This window comes from Marmota flaviventris, chromosome 12, assembly GCF_047511675.1.
Source record: "Marmota flaviventris isolate mMarFla1 chromosome 12, mMarFla1.hap1, whole genome shotgun sequence".
Classification (NCBI taxonomy): Eukaryota; Metazoa; Chordata; class Mammalia; order Rodentia; family Sciuridae; genus Marmota; species Marmota flaviventris.
Window position 1 is genome coordinate 49,383,693 of NC_092509.1, and position 17,768 is coordinate 49,401,460.

Below are 17,768 nucleotides of genomic sequence, written 5' to 3' on the forward strand. Positions count from 1 at the left end.
GGAGTCACTAGCTTAAGTTAGAAATGTAGAGCCTTCAGTGCTCTTCAGGTGATGACAAAAAGGTATCCAACCAAAATCTGAAGTCACATTTTGAAATTGAAATTGATTAAGAAATTCAAAGGATTCCCAAGATAAGTTACCGAAACAGTGAATGTTAAATCTGCTCCTCTTACCGTTTCTGAATTTCTTCTGATTTCCTCTTCCTCATCTCCAACATTTTCTGCTTCTGCTGCTTCAGGAGGGCCGATGCTGAGATAGACTGGATGGCAGGTTTTGAGTTTCCCATGATCCCTGAAACACAAGCCCATCTTAGGGATTCCCTGAGAACCAAGAACTAGGGCCCACACTGCCGCCTGTGAGCTGACTGTACCTGAAGCCTTGGCTTTTGCTAAGTGTTCTTTTAAGTTTCTGGCTCCAAATGTTGGCAGGTCCATCAGTTCCCTGAACTCCTCAGAGCAAGATAAGGCCTTCTGGGAAATTCCTGGGATGTGCAAACATTGGCTTTAGAAAGGATCTAAAATTCAGATGGTTTGATGTCATAGGATGTGTCATTTTTTTTTTAAAATATATTTTTTAGTTATCCATGGAAACAATATATTTTGTTTATTTATTTTTATGTGGTGCTGAGGATCAAACCCAGTGCCTCACATGTGAGAGGCAAGTGCTCTGCCACTGAGCCACAACCCCAGCCCTAGGATGTGTCATTTTAAAAACCCTGTACTCATCACAATTTCATCATTTAAAATAAAGCAATGGAATGTCAAGAGAAAATACAGAGCCCTTGACCCCTAACATCTGTCTAGGACTGCAAGGGTATTGTAAGTATGTTATTTTTAGTAATGACTAGAACACTAGGCACTAATATCTGTGGGGTTGTTTCAGACACTATTTCTATGCTAGGCCTCGGCCATGTTAAGACCAAAAGTACACAATAGGCTGGCATTCTCTGATTTAGAATTATTTTAACAAAAGATAACTGATAGGACTGACCAGGAATTTAAAACCACTGATTCTAATGCTGGATATTAAGAGTCTGACCCAGATACACTAGGAAATCTTAAAGCACACAAAGCCAAGGCACAGCTAAGATCAACATGTACGTTTCCTTTATGTCCCGCTACTGGGCTTCATGCCTTTAGCTTAGGCCATATTATGCATTAAGTGCAAGTGATGGCTGGATATTCAGCACCTAAGAGTATAAGCCAAATAAAACATATTTCAACTGGAGAAAGAAATTTATGATGAAGAAACTAAGTTACCGAGTTTTTGCTGAGTTTCCTGAATGATCAAGTTTGTGCCCTTCACAACCAGATTACTTAGAGTAGTTTGAACCTTCTTCTTAGGAGCAACAGCCGCAGCACTGAAATGACAAGACCCACACCATGAAAGAAAAAGCACCAACTCCAATGCTCTGACGAGTAAAGGTCACAGAAATAAATATTAAATGTATTTACTACCAACTGTTGAAGTCTCTCAAAGCACCATGTAAGTAGGCTTTACTAATGCCATGACTTGGCAGTGTAACTGGTTTATGTGGAGAATAAGAGGCAACCTACAAATTTGCCTGAGGCCATTTTGGAAGGGCAAAAGAAATACAAAATATGTCAATATTCTAGAAGTCCAGGAATTTGTCTTAAGATGATTAAGCTTTGTGTAGAAATTGAGGATAGTAACTAAAAATTGAGGATAGCTTAGTTTATGATGTTATAAATTAGAATCACCATTAATGTTCCTCTAAGTGTTTAAAAGAGCCAAGAATAAGAATAGCAGGTAACCACTAAAAATAATGACATTAAATATTTGACTAGGAAAACACTATTTTGTGAGGAAAAAAAGGGGTCACAAAGAAATGTATAATATGGCTCACTTAATATTACCAAAAATTCAAACTTAAAACAAAAAAAACCCAAACACCTGGGTGCATAAATACCAAACAGCTAATCATTTTCTAGGTGGTAGGATTATAGGTGACTTTTACTTTCTTCTTTTGGTTGAATTGTATATTCTTATTTTAAAATAATGAACAGATATTTCTTTTTAGCAATGTGGAAAAAATACTGAAATTATTTTAAATCATAAAAATGTGTTTGATATTATCAAATAAACAGGAAGTGTGAATCCTCTTGCTTAATTCCTGTTGTATTGGGAACAAAATGTGTTTAATGATAAACCAACTAAAGCTCCTTTGTGCCAAGTCCCACCTGTCATATCTTCAGATGTGCTCCTTACAATATAGTGACAGGGCCATCGATCATCTACTTCAGGAACTCTAGAGTTCTACAGTCTGAGTGTCTGCCCTGCAGCATCCCACCCTTATGTGAGACTTCATAGGGTGTGTTCACTAAATTTAAATTGGGTTCTAAGAGATCTGCAACCTTGATCAAATAGTCACAACAGAATTGACTCAAGGGCTATTAAGACTATGATGAGCTTACTCTCAATGGTATGCCGACAGCCCCCACAAAATTACACCATTTGTGTTATAAGCTAAAAAAAAAGTATGGGCTCTGATTAAAGATCATGACTGCCTAATCACTCCCTTCTGTATGCTTTTCTCTCTAAGAATAGAAGTCCTTGTCTACCACATTGCAGGCAGGAAACTATGAAAGATAAAACCTGGACAAGTATCCTAGGTCAGTTACAGAAAAGTCCAACCACTGGGTTTACTCTTAGGAAACAAACAAAACTCTTGCCCCAAAAGAAGTCCTGAGAATGTCTTACATGGAAGCTGCATATGATGCAGAAGACACTCCTCCATAGTAAAAACCATCTTGACACAGGCGCTCTTTTAGACTGGCACCTTTGCGTGCAAATTTCTTTGGAATACGTCCTCCGGAGAAGGTGGATTGCAAATCAGCTCGCTTTGCACTGAGTTTCTTGTACTGAGCCTGGATGTGATACTGACAGTACTCACAGTCATTCTGCAAAGAAGAGCAGTTGATGAGGAATAGGGTTGAAGCCCTGGGAGCTGCAGGCAGAAAGAGCCTCTTTTCAGCCTCACAACACTGTCTACATGCAGAGTCCCCTAAATGTTTAGAGCAGCATTATTCATATCTGCCAAATGTAACTCAAATGTCAAGCAACTGAAGAATGGATAAACAAAATGCAGTCTGTTCATGCAAGGGAATATTATTTAACCATAAAAAGAAATGAAAGAATATTACAATATGGGTGAAACTTAAAAGATGTGGTAGGCAAAAGAAATCAGTCAAAAAGGTCACATTCTGTGATCACATTCTATGAAATATTTAGAATAGGCAAATGAGGACACAGAAAGTAGACTAGTGCTAACCAGAGGCTGGAAGAAGAGGGACTGGGGAATGACTGCTAATGGGTATGGGTTTTTTTTTGAGGTAATGAAAGTATTCTGAATTACATGGTTGCACAATTCTGAATACACTAAAAAACTACTGATTATATTTAAAAGGTTGAGTTGTATGGTGTATGATTTACATATCAATGAAGCTATTTTTTGTTTTTTTTTTTAAAAGAGTCATAAGGAAGTTATATTAGAGTATAGACTAAAATAAGCTTCCTGGTGTATTTCATCATTGTTGGCAGTGAAAAACCTCCCTACCCTTAGCTTTTTAAACTGGCAATTATTAACCACACATTTCACTTTCTCATTTTGAGTATTCCTGTTAAGTAGGAAACTCAGTTCCAATTTAATCATTTCAGCTAAAATAACTAAACTCTAATCCTAATTACTTTTCTTTAGCAGAAGCCATCTTAAACAAGTTTGAAACCAACCAAATTAACAGTCTGTGTACAAGGCTCTCCATTTTTCTTCTTGGCTTTACATGTTCCCAAGTCAAGAGCTTCACCCATAATTAAAACCTTCTGAGGATGATCAATAGACAAGCACACCTAAAGAAAAAAAAGCAGGGTAAGAGTTAAAAGCAGACAAAAGCAGGGTCTCTTAGTAGCAAGAATGGATAAAAGAATGGTTGGTACTGATTTAAGACTTATTGGTCCAAAGGAATTTAAAACTGGGGCTCTATAAAAGAGATTTAGAAGTGAGAAAACATTCAGCTTTCTTCTCAGTAATGATCTCTTCCTTTCTCTTGGCTATTAGAATTGGTTTTTTTTGTTTGGACTTGCAAAAGCTCAGCCTCAGAAAAGGGATCCCATTTTGCTTTCCCAGCAATGGTCTAGCTATAAGTCTCAAGACTTAGCCAATGAGACTTCAGCAGAAGTTGGTAGGAAAGCCCTTGCTTTCCTAGTAGGAGATAGTGGCTGGCTCATCCTTCCTCTTCATTTGCTGCCTTGAATGGTGATATGATTACAGGAGGACAACCAGTTCTCCCCCTTCTTGCTTGCAATTCTCAGGCAGAATGTATTATGAAAACAGGTCCTAATATAAGGAGGAACTGTCCTGAAGAGCCTAGATTTTTATCCTCAACCCTCTTAAAACAGGATGTCCTATAATACTTGAGGTTGGTGTGTTATACAGTCTAGAGTAGAGTACTTTTGGAAACTGGCTAGTTTTCCTAAGTCTTAGGGGGATCAGTTAACTATGGATCATGGGCTTCTATGGATTATTAGAACCTATCTATAAGTAATAAAGTTACTTTGCCTGGCTTGTGAGAGCATTCAGCATCAATGGACTCAAACTCTGGCAGTCGGGTTTGTGCATAAGCCTCTTGCCTGATCTAAAATTCTAGCAGAAATTGGCAAGGTGTTTCGAGTCCTTTACTGGGAGTGGTATCTGATACAGTAATTCTGCTCCACAGTGATGACTGGAACTTCAGTCATCTTGTAAGTAAGGGGGAAAGTCAGAGACTCACAGAGTCATTGCCATGACATTACTATACTGCCCATGTTTAGATTTTTATCATGTAAGAAAAACAAACCCCACCATTTATTTTTTAAAAAACAAACTATAATGAAATTTTCCTATTACCTGTAGACAAACACATTCCCAACAAACAGATGAAGATCTGATGAAAACAAGGAGTGAAATAACATTTTTTTTTCCTTTCCTTACTTTTGAATTTAATCTGACAAAAAGGCAAAGCTTGCTGGATGAGGGTAAAGAAATTACTTGGTGCTAATTCATACTGGGTCTAGATTTGTAATTTATTAGAGAAGCAGTGGATGGCTTGAGAAGAGGCTTTGATTCTAAACTACAGTTATGACTGTAATAATTAATGGAGCAAAATTCCTTGAGGCTACCATGAAAATTTTATGTAAGGGATCTAAGGAAACCTGAGCATAAGAGTTCAAAAAACTCTAGGAACCTTGGAACTAATTTGAAAAGATAAAGTGAAGGTAGTTGTTACAAAATACTTTGGAGTAGGTAGAAATTCAGAACACTGTGGATGATTAACAAACACCAGATTAATGGAGACAATAATATAAAAGCATGACTCATTTTTTGGGGGTAGACCAATACAAACATTTTTTATAAAACTCAGCTAATTTTGTAAAAACAATCAATCAATATAATCATAGACACATTCTTACCTCCTCTGAACCATCCTTGGGCTTCATGGGATTAGCATTTAGCAATCCTATGACAGTACCTTGCTCCGTTTTCCAGAGTCCTTTATGAACTTCCCCAAACAAGAATAATGACACATATCGTGTCAGGTCACGAAGATCATTTAGTCGCCAAATGCTAAATGTTTTCCCCTGAAAAGAATTTTTATTCTATTTTTAATTTGAATTTTTGAATTGTTGATTACCCTGTCTCTATTTATGGTTCAGGTGCTAAAGTACTGTTTTTGATACTAGGGATTGAACCCAGGGGTGCTCAACCACTGAGCCAGTTCCTCAGCCCTTTTATATATTTTATTTAGAGACAGGGTCTCACTAAGTTGCTTAGGGCCTTGCTAAATTACTGAGGTTGGCTTTGAACTCACAATCCTCCTGCCTCAGCCTCCAAAGCTGCTGGAGTTACAGGTGTGTGCCACCATGCCCAGCAGTTCAAGTTTTTCATTGCAGGAAAATACAAAAATATAATGAATCCCAAAAATACAATCATCAAATGTCTGCTAATCCCATGCAGTGGGCCAGCACCGCCTTTTTAACCGCCGCCCCTGGCACACACCATTAAGAGGACAAGAAGCTACAGTGTTACCATTTAATAACTTACTGACATAAACTTATACATGTAAACAACTTGGTATCTATCAGTTATCACTGATTAATTTATTATGCGCATTTTCCCGTTTATGAAATACCTAGAAAACCTAAATTGAAATGATGGTGAAATGTGATGATCATTACTATCCAAAGTACATGTATGAAGATATGAATTGATGTGAATATACTATGAATATAACCAGAGATATAAAAAAAATTGTGCTCTATATATGTAATAAGAATTCTAATGCATTCTGCTGTTATATATAAATTTTAAAAACTTACATAAAAAAAAAGAAAACCTAAATTGAGCAACATATATACCACTTATGGTAACTTTGACATAAATATTTGTTTTTGGAGATCCATTCTTTTGGGAAAAGAAGGTGAATGATTAGCAATAGTATCCATCAATATTATTGACATAATTAACATTATTAATGATAATAAGTTATATAATAAGCTCTAGATTATGATTTCCAACCTATTTTAATGCCTCTGTGTCAATTTCATTGAGATATTCAAGAATTCAAAACCTGGGACTTAACTGGTTAAAGAAAATTGGCTGAGCTTTAAAATTTCAGAAGTATTATTAAATATTTAGAGAAAACAACTCAAAATGTGAATCACTTATAACATGAATAACCTCCAAAGACACATTTTAAAAAACAGAACTGTTTGAATAACACTGAAACAAACTATTTCAACAGGGGTGTCCTAGGACAGGTCTAATTAGTGAGTTAGTGCCCGTACTATAAAGCATTATAATTATTCTTCCATGGGTTCATGCAATGTCTTTCTTGGAAGAGCTGAGATAAACTTTCACATCTACTGTTTCAATGTCATCATAGCCAGTGTGAAACAATTAAGAACTTAATTAAATGAAAACCATATTTGTTCACATTTATCCCAATAGTAATAGGGCTCAATCTTGGTGTCAGATCTTATAAACAATCCATGGTTGGAAAAATCTAAATTGGAAAATAATAACAGATTGAGCATGATTAAGCACAATATTTTAAAGCTGGAATGGATTTTCAATATAACCAAAGCCAGGCTTCATTTTGTGGATAAGAAATGGAAGTCTTTCAAGAAAGATTAAGAGTCAACCTGAGGACCTACCACTATTTTAAGGGAGAACGAAGCTTAGAACTCAGGTTTTTTTCCCTTGCTAGGTCACAGAGTTTTTCCTCACACTATGCCTCAGTCAATTGCAATTTTGAAACTTGGGAGATCTTTTGGGAGAGCCACCAACTTAAAGATACCATATTGTGTTGCCATAGGCCAGAGATTTCAGCACTTTTGTGATTGATACTTTGCATTTACAGAGATCTCCAAAAGATCTGTGAATTCAGCCTCTCTGATTACTTGCCCTTCTCTCCTCCACAGGAAGGATTACAGTGTCACATGGATGTCCACATGTATAAAATACTATGAGAATGATTTGAACAATGAAAAGCCCAAGATACCTATATAACTAGCTTTTTAAAAGCTAGGGCATTCTTTACATATTCCCCTTTGTACCAACACAAGGACAGTGAACTAGATTTTTCAAAGTGAAATATACTGACAAGTAAAAAATTAAGGATGTAAGTTCCATTATCAGTTTTCAATGAAGCAGCTCAGAAATCAATAGCATGGCTCACATTGTTAGTACTCTGTGGAGTGACTTTCTTCACTATAACCCCAAATGTCACCCAGTCCATTTCTTCCAGTTTCTCACTTGCCATCTTTTCCTTTATCTGAGACAGTCTGATTAATTTTCGGCCAGTCATTTTCTTGTTCATTTCTGTGGAGGATACTCTAGGTCGCCTAAGTTAAGAAACCAGCAATAAACAGAATATAATTCTAAAAAGAGACATCTGGCATCTTAAGCAGGTGATAAGAGGAGGTGTTACAGGCACGCACCTCTACAGTTTCTCAAGGGATTAAGTTATATAATATAAACAATACACACATTTTTACAGCAGATAAATAAAAATCAGATAATTTTTAAAGTGAGGTTTGCCTTTCCACAAATATAGATCTGGGATTTACACAGAATAGAAAAAAAAAAAAAATCACAAATCCTTTAAGTGCTAATAAGTTATAACATGTTATAACATTCTTTTTAAAAATTTTTATAAAACTGAATTGATATTTAAAGCTCATCAGTTCTTCAAGAATTTTACAGGTTCTACTATTTCCAACCAGACTTTTTAAAAAACAAATACTCTCACAACAATAAAGGCTTTTGAATTTAGCTTTGATGAATACATTCTCTTTTTTTTTGGTATTGAGGATTAAACCCAGGGGTGCTTAACCACTGAACCACATCCAAGCCTTTTTTTTTATATTTTATTTAGAGACAGGGTCTTGCTAAGTTGCTTAAGGTCTTGCAAAGTTGATGATGGGCTTTGAATTCTTATTTCCTCCTGTCTCAGCCTCCCAAGTACTTGGGATTATCAGCATGGATCACATGCTCAGCTTGATGAATATATTCTTATTCCTAATCATTTGTCAAAATCTGGTGAATTTTCAAATTGTTCTTCTATAATAGAATATGAAGATCTATTCTGTCTCTGCCCATACTATATATTCATAAAAAACTCTACTATCCTCATTCACCTATATATATTTAAAAAATTCTATATCCACTAGTACCACAAAAATAAAAAGTAGACTAAATTATACCTAAATAAAGATGAAAAAAAACCCTTAAAACAGTGAATATCCCTGTTTCCACCTCAGTTTCTAATTAAATATACTATATTTCCATTTTCTTCTTAACAGATATTCTTTATTCATCATGAAAACAAGAATAAGTCTTCCTTAAACATTTCATATGCAACTGTCCTGAGTCAAACCCAGTGCTACTGCTGGTCTTATTGCCAAGTTTTGTACAGTTCAAGAGTTGTTGGTATTCTGTCAATCTGCTGCACCAACATGCTACTTCTAGAAGTTTCTGTCTACTGAGTAGAAGAGCCACCTAGTGGTGCAAATGAGGGAAATAAGAGGATTGTTACACATACTGACCTGAGTCGCAGGCCAGAGAAGGCTTCCACAGAGACCTGCTGAGCTGGTAGTGCCCCAGAATTCCCTGGTGTCCCCAAGCTCTGTTCTCTAGTTATCCCACTGGGTTTGTTCCCAGGAACAGTTTGGAGTGGTTGGGAGGGTGCACTTGTCATCTTTGAAAATGAGCTCTTGGCCTCTAGAAAGTTACCTTAAAAATTCAGTGAAAAGAAAGCCATGATGGATGAATGCAAAATTTGTTTTTACAGTTTCTTTTTTAATCAACTAATGCAAAACAAACAAAATGAAGACAGAACAAAATGAAGCCCACAAGACCATTTCTAACCTACCCTCAAAATCTCTGCAAAACAGCCCAACACAATATGATGGTAGCCACCAGTTACAGGTAGCCACTGATTACTTAAAATGTGACTGGTGCTTCTAAGGAAATAAGTTTCTAATTTAAATAGATACATGTGGCCAGTGGTTACTGTATTAGAATGTGCAGTTCTAAAATACCTATATTCTATGTAATGATACTTATTGAATGTTTACCATATACAAGATTTCAGTAGATTCCATTCAGAAGTGAAAGCCTTCCTTTAGGAATAAATAATTAGAAGAGATCTATGCACAGATCAAATTCTAACTTGGGCATATCTAAAGTTAATTTCCCTTTTGACTTTCCATTCCATTTGTAAGACAGGGGAGAAAAAGGGGTAGCAGGGTATTCTGATTATTATTTGCATTAAATATCCCTGATGTGGTTACTTTTTCATTTTGGAGGTGTTTGTAATGCTCCCAAAGATCAGAAAGCTTGAGTATTTTCCATAATAAAATTTCCCTTGTTATATAAGATTATGTCAAAGGGACTTTGGATCATTGCTCCCAAGCTAGGAGTCGTGACAACTCTAGAATTTTAGAATTAGAAACCATGTCCATGTCCTGCCTCCTCAAAACAAATCTTTGAAAACTGCCTAATGAAACATGCTAGTAATGCCAAAGGTCTCAAGAGAATGGACAATTTTCATGAGTGAATAAACTCAATATAGAACTTGCTATCAAGTTAATATGACCACGCCAAGACTGCAACTATTCTCCATTACCACATCATAGGTCAAAGCTATTCAAAAGGGCTTTTTTGAACAAACATGACCAATAAATACTGCTTCATTTAGGCTTCTTTATCTCCAGACCATTTTGTCTCAAGTTTTTTTGAAGAATAATCACTTTGGACAAACTGAAGCAATAAACCAAGACCAATATAGGGTCTATAAATTCTTTTCATTGTGTGTGTGTGTGTGTGTGTGTGTGTGTGTGTGTGTATTTGCTTACCATTCTATACTCCTGGCAAAGAAGCTTTTTTTTTTTTTAGTTCAATGAACATTTGTTTTATTTATATGTGGTTCTGAGGATCGAACCCAGTGCCTCACGCATGCTAGGCAAGTTCTCTACCACTAAGCCAAAACCCCATTCCCTCAAAGAATGAACATTGCTTAATACAACCCAGTTTCATATAAAGTTTTACCATTTTAAGGGCATATGTGCCTTACTCTCCCAAGCCCGAAGATTAAATTTCCATATTCCCAGCATGAGAACTTCATCCACATGTTATACTTCAGTCCAAAGTACAACTTTAAGACTACATGGTTAAAATAATTCAACCTATTAACTATTCAGTAAGCATTTACTGCATACCTAAGGGTTTTCTAAGTACTTTGAGATGTACAGGAAAGGCACAAAATATATCATATGGTTTCCATTCCCAAGAAACTTATTTTTCTCAGTGGGGACATAAGACAGACCAAAAGACTATAGATAGACACACACACACACACACACACACACACGACAATGCCAAAATATATTTTAAACAGAGCGAGAGCAGTGGCAACCAGTGAGGCCTTGAGTATCACACCTGTAGAAGTCTTTGGTTTCCGAGCTACTCGCTTTGTTCTTGGTAGGGCAGGGACATCAAGCTCTGCAGAAAAGCATGTTGATTCCTGAATTCTCTGAACTTTCTTCTCCTTAAGAAGGGGCCGTGGAGACTTACTTTCTTGATTAAAAATAAATTAGAAAAACCAATTTAGGAAGGGGTTCAAAGGCTATTTTGCTAGGAGTTGAATTCAAAGGATAATGTTACAATTTCTAAAAGACACGAATGTATACTATTATCAGAATTACAGTCTTATTACCAAGGGATTTATGTGGAAGGGCTGGACTTGCAGGCTGTTTAAGTGATGCTGCTTTTAGCTGTTCCTGTAAGGATTTCATTCGCTCTTGCAACTTCCTTAATTCATCTAGGAAAGAAAAACAGATTTAAGAACAAGGAAGGAAAAAAATGGATACATGAGAAAAATGCTGGCAATATTTTGCCTGTCCCCCACCTCAAAACCTTAAGACTCTCAATATAACCACATACTTAAAGCTCATGCTTAATTTTTACTCCAAAGAGGTCCCTCAGAGAAATAAACTTTTCATTTCTAAGCAATTAAGACTCTCATATCTAAGCCAGTTAAGAATCTGTACCACAGATATTATTGATGCATATGTATAGTTAATTTTTAGGAGCAAAGAAATAATTATACAGAGCTGGGGTTGTGGCTCAGTGGTAGAGTGCTTGCCTAGCATGCGTGAGGCACTGGGTTTGATCCCCGGCACCACATGAAAAGAGCCATTCTGTGGAGGATCAATTATGGCTGGCTGACAATGATCCAAGGAAGCCTATGGATGCTGAAACATAGATTTGAGTATCTACTGTCTTAACTACCTACTGAAAAAATTTTTATTTTTACAAAGTCATTTATCTCTACCCTTGAATCAGCAAGTATTTTGATGAAAACTATCAGTTTTCTTGGATAGTTGTGGTCTTGGAGTCTGTTGGCAAATGGTTAGAGCACCTTGTAACTCCTGATTGGTTTTCTCTTGACTAGGTGCAGGAGCCAGGAGGACCTTGTTTTCAGTTGATTGCAATGTAGGAACTTCTTCCTCATCTGTTAAGTCCCCCATGTCCCCAAAGAGAGTGGCCAAATTTTCTTTCTGGTCTTCCATCTTTCCTATTTCGTCAACAGCCTCTTCAGTATACGATTCACCATCACCATCGGCATCAAAGAGTTCATCAAACGTGTCAGGTTTACCATCTTCCTGGGGCAAGGAGTTACTTTCTTCTGAATTACAAGCCAAGGCTGACTCATTTTCCTCTAGCAGAGCCGTTAGCAAAGACAAATCATCTTCCTCCACTGGAAGAAATAAAGGTGGGAAATTAAGCCTACCTGAGAAATTGCTCATGACAAGCATAGTTAAACATTCAACATAACAAAACTATTAAAATCAATTTACAGATTCACCATTTTGCCTGATACCTTGTTGTTCTCCTTGTACCTACATTTCCTGGACTCAGATACTTCTTAGAGGGCATAAGGCTAAGAAAGAAAGGACTAGGATCTGCTTAGTGACTACAGCGGCCCAGGCCCTGGGCTACATCTTTTTTACCTGTGCTACTTTAATTGATGAGACAACTTTCTGCATGACAACTTCCATGAGGTTCAGCCAACAAAAGAATAATTAAAAAACAGTAAACATAGATTCAGGCCTTAGCTGTGTTTGCTTCCTTACTTTTTAACTATTTTTGAGTTTTGTTTTTTTTCTTAATACAGAAAAGTATACTAAAAGTATTCATGTCCCATCATCCAGAATTAGCCATCACTAACATTTTTTTTTTTGGCCTTTTAAGTAACACTTAGCAGGGATCTATCATGCCAGATCTTATCCCAACTTCTTACCACTCTCTATAGCAATCACTTTCATAATTTGGGGGTATCATTCTGGCCCATTTCCATACTTTTACATAAATATATAGGTAGTAAGAATCAATGTATGATATTGTTGTCTTAAAAAGTCACATAAATATTTCACACTGTATTTATTACTCGGTATTCATTGGTCATTCTATATTGCTTGTAAAATTAGACCAAATCAAAATAGTTCTAGTTTATTTCTTTTATTTTTTGTATCATATTCTATAGTAAGGCTGAATCAATAATCCATTTGGTAATAAATAGCATTAGGTTATTCCCAATTCTAAATATGCTGCAACCATTCATATATATATATATATATATATATATATATATATATATTTATCTTTTTGCACATGTGTGTTTCTTGGAAGTGAATTGCTGGTTTGTTGGGAATGTACACTTCCTATTTTACTAGATACTGCTAAACTGTTCTCAAAGTGCAAGGACACCAGTATCTTGAAATTTTTTTGCCAAAGATGACTTAAAAATTATCTCACTCTTTTGATTGGCATTTCCTGGATTACTGGTGAGGTTAAGAATCTTTTATGATTACTGACAAGTTGTATTTCTTCTTTCTTAATTACCTTATTTTCTTTGCTCATTCCCTCTTCCCCACATTTGGGCACTATTCCTTTATAAAATCAGAGGTATTTAAAGCAAAATGTCAAGGATATCTGACCGATTGCCCTCATTTGAAAGATTAAGGGCTGGAATGAGTAGGAACTTGTTCAGATTCACAGGAGACAGTGGCAGCCTGGATTAGTAAGGAGTTCTCTAGATCAACAAACCAACCCCTTCTACCACTCTATACTCTCATAGCAGATGGAAAGAGCAAAGGGCTAGACTTATATTCTAGAATGTTCTGACAAGCCTAATGGTTAAGAGTCAGATGTCATATAAAAATTGGTTTCAATTGTTTGGTCAACAAAGACTTCAAGACTGCAGCATGGAGCATGAGAAGAGAGGTGATCCTAGCTCCCTGTGCTTCAGAGAAATTGCAACATCTCTAAATCAAAGCAGAGAGGCCTCTACTACCTCTTATTTCTAGCTGCCAAAGATAGTACATCATAGGAAGAGGGCTTGACTCTTTTTCTTTTCATTTCTTTTTTCATAGTACTGGAGAATGAACCCAGGTGCATGCTAGGCAAATGCTCCCAGGGGGCTCCATCATTAGCCCCCAAAGACTCTTAATTCCCATGCTTCTCTCACATGTTCTCAAGTTCCCTGACAAAATCTTAACCATGAATAAGTCCAACCAACTACCACCTCTATGCCAGCACGCTACCTGGTCAATATTACTGGGAAAAGACATGTTATCATGCTAACTGGCCTACTTTTAAATTTATGCCAGCAATATCAAACAGGCATTCAACAATGCTCAAAAAATGCTTCCCCAATACATTTCCTTTCCCTTTCCCTACTTCACACAGCCTTTCCTCAAACCACCTATACCCCCACCCCTCTTTACTCTTGGCTGATGACCTTGATTTATATTTTGCAGAATAAATAGAAGTAACTAGCTTCCTCATTTTTCACTACCAAATCTGAACTATGTTCTCTGCTTACCTCCTGACAATGGATAGTGTGCAGTCCTATTTATAGCAAATTCTCCTGTTTATATACTAGTTCCCTTTCCTTCAGCTTCAAGAATGTCACTCTACAATTACCAACTCTGTCTCCTGCATCAACAATTTTTCTTTTTCTTCTGAGCATTTTTATCAGCAGACAAAGTCATTCTCGAGACTCGTGGTAAGATAGTTTGTTGCTGTTGTTTTTAACTTTTAATTTGTTATTATCTTACTCCCTTGATGAAAATGTAAGCAGGAACAATGTTCAACAGTGTATCCCCAGTACCAGTAAACTTTTTATTCTCTTTACTTTGGCCAAATTGTGAAGCCATGCCAACCAAATTAGTTTTTCCTATTGGATACTATGATTTCTTAGCACATATCCAAGCACCTCTTATTTTCATGACCACCTCATAGAAAAAGTTATGGTTTGTGTTACATAAACTATGCTACAGGAATTGCAATGAGTTTCATATATATCACAGGGTAATGAATTTCTACATTCAGTTTTATAATCTTTTTTCCTTTAAAAAGTATAATAATCTTGAATATTTTAAAAAATCTAGTTTCAAACAATGACCTCAAATATGCAACCAGAAAAATAATGCATTTTATTTGTCAAGATCCCTTTACAATCAACACAGTCATTTTTATGCTGCTTCAGGCTAAGCTTTGCAAATAAGAGAAATATCTCTTTACTGACTAGTATTGTGTACACATCTATGAAAAAATGAAAGTTAGAAAGGACTGTTAAGAGTTGGGGATGTAGCTCAGTGGGACAGTGCTTGCCTAGCATATACAAGGACCTGGGTTCAATCCCCAACATTGAAACAACAACAGAAAAGACTGTTAAGAAGTTTTAACTTTGAGAGATGCTGTCCTTGGGGGTGGGAGGTACCCTGGGGATGTGGCTCAGTGGTTAAGCAACTCTGGGTTCAATCCCCCACTATCATCACCCTCAAAAGAAGAAAGGACAGTCAGAATTTTAAGTCAGATCTAGACTAAGACTAAAACGATTTCAACATATTTCCACATCAAATGGAAGCTCCTGAGGTCTGACTTCCTGGTTCAAATCCCTGATCTGACAGTTTGACCTGTGATAAGTTACTAAAATCCCTGACTTCTTGTCTATAAAATACAGTGGCTGTGAAAATTAAGTAAATTAATGTATGTAAGGATCTTAGCAAATGCTTGCCACATTTTAAGAACCTCAGCAAGCAGTATTATGAAAGACAATTACAGTTGCCAGAGGGAAAAGAAAAATCTCACCTGGTGAAAACAAATAACATTCAGAGACTAAAATGAGATCTCTTTTGAACCACTGAAATAATATTATGCTCAGAGTAGGAAAGCATTTTCACTATTTTGTAAATAGAATAACAAGTCCATGCAGGAAAGGGTGGTTTTCCATGAAACAAAGAGAAATTAAGAAAATAACCAGGTCTTACCATCCATGCTGTCAAAAGTTGTGACCAGGAACTGAAGGAGGATTAGATGGCCAAGAGGATGAGTACTGTAGAATCTTGGCTGTGTGAAATCAACACAAGAAGTCACCTTTGATTCTTTTTGGTCTAACAGTGCATATCCAACAAATCCCATGGGCTATAACCTTAGAATTCATCTAGAATCTGACAATTTCTCATCTTTTCTCTGCCCACAGCCAACACGATCTCCTCTTTACACGTAAATAATATTCTTTTACTTGTCTTCACACTATGATTACAGAAATCATTCACTGGTGAAATGTAGAGTAGTTTGTATAATACAAGGTGGTAGAAATGAGACAGACTATGAATAAGAATTATTGAGGCTGGTCTAAATATTAGGGCTGGTATCCCATATTATTATAATGCAAACGATGTTGACTTTATTCATAGTGGCTTAGTGTGTAACTACTTAGTTCCAGCCTTTGTCAGAATTTTAATTCAATACTAGTTAGCAAAGCACAGAGGAGCTTTTGAAGATAAAAATATATCATTCTGTGTGCTCTCCAGTTTTTCATTTAAAGTGACTTACTAAATTGCAAGGCTATTTAGACTTAACTTACATATATGTCACTTTCACAAGTGCAATGTCAAGATATTGATTATGGTGCTTTCTTTTTATTTATTGAACAAACATTTCCATGGACCCCATCGTGTGTAATGTAGGATATTATTCACCAGGGAATCCAGTGGAGAGTTAGGAGCAAACTTGGTTCACTGCTATAACCAGCCCCCACCTTCTCTCAGAATATACTCATTCACTCTCATATCCAGGGCTATTCAACAAGTATTATGGGTTTTATCGCCAAACTATAGCTCAAATCTTTCAGTTCTCTCCAACCTCACTGACAAAACCCTAATATGAGCCACCATTAATCTTTTATCTGGACTATTATGTTAGCTTCCTATATTGGTTTCTTTGCTTCCTACAATCTATTTTTCATACAACAGTCACTGTAATCTTTCCCTAGTAAACTTTTAGGAACACATACAAGATCATAGTATTTCCTTAACTGAAATTCTTTAATGGTTTTTCATTGCACTTAAAAACTAAATTTACAAAGCCTGTGAGGCAATGGATACTGTCTCACCTTGTATTTCTACTTCCTCATCTTTTCTGTATATACCCCATCCAACTCTACCCACCTCCCAAACTATGCTCCAGCCAGACTGGCCTACTTTCAGGCCTCAGGCACTTTTGTTTGGAAAGCTCCACCAGAGCTTCTCATCCTCACTTAACTCTCCATTTTTCTAAGTCTTTCCAGAGCAGCCTATCTGCAAGCTTCCTTCTGTATTCTTCTCATCATAGAGGAAAGGAAGATATCCTTTCGACTATCTCATGGCACATCATCCATCACCGTGAACTTGTTTGTTATTTACTTTCCTCCTTAGACCGCAAGCCTCCTCCTAAGGGTAGACATCCTGTGTCCGGAGGCCGGCAAATGCACGCTTTCAATACTGGTTAGGAAATTAAATTACTGATTAGACAAACAAAGAAACGAATCAATAATGAACAAAAGGCATTCATTTGACAAGCATTTTTAAAGATTACTCTTTAAAAAACAAAACAAAACTGATTCTTAAGTAGGAGACCCGGAGCCCAGGCGCCTTCCCCGCCGTGCCGCACCCTTAGTGCACCCGCTCCAAGCCGGTGCTCAGCAGCTCGCCCCCGCTGCAGCCCGATCCCGGACCTCGCCCACTCGAGCGCCCACGGTTCTGCGCCTCTCATGCTCAGACTCCTCCAAATCCTCCCACAGACGCGCGAGGGCCACCCGCACGCCCAAAACCCGCGTTTCTCACCAGGCGCCGGCTACGAGACCCAGTCTACCGTGGAACCC

The 17,768-nt window shown here is 36.9% G+C and overlaps 1 protein-coding gene across 3 annotated transcripts in view; it reads right to left on the reverse strand.

Annotated features, from left to right (window-relative positions):
- Window positions 1-17,752, reverse strand: part of Mcm10 (minichromosome maintenance 10 replication initiation factor) — a 28,055-nt gene extending 10,303 nt beyond the window's left edge. For 2 of the 3 annotated variants that reach the window (XM_071619718.1, XM_071619720.1), the window contains exons 1-12: window positions 15,895-16,089; window positions 11,979-12,317; window positions 11,274-11,378; window positions 10,997-11,134; window positions 9,103-9,289; window positions 7,734-7,899; window positions 5,467-5,634; window positions 3,751-3,867; window positions 2,722-2,921; window positions 1,260-1,360; window positions 371-481; window positions 174-291 (exon numbers count right to left, since the gene is read on the reverse strand). In XM_071619718.1, coding sequence (XP_071475819.1) covers window positions 174-291; window positions 371-481; window positions 1,260-1,360; window positions 2,722-2,921; window positions 3,751-3,867; window positions 5,467-5,634; window positions 7,734-7,899; window positions 9,103-9,289; window positions 10,997-11,134; window positions 11,274-11,378; window positions 11,979-12,317; window positions 15,895-16,045 — 1,901 coding nt within the window. In that variant the 5' untranslated portion in view covers window positions 16,046-16,089. Of the gene's footprint in view, window positions 1-173; window positions 292-370; window positions 482-1,259; window positions 1,361-2,721; window positions 2,922-3,750; window positions 3,868-5,466; window positions 5,635-7,733; window positions 7,900-9,102; window positions 9,290-10,996; window positions 11,135-11,273; window positions 11,379-11,978; window positions 12,318-15,894; window positions 16,090-17,730 lie in introns of those variants that run through there. The other variant, XM_027928574.2, reaches the window with a different exon arrangement.
- Window positions 17,753-17,768: the final 16 nt, after the last annotated feature.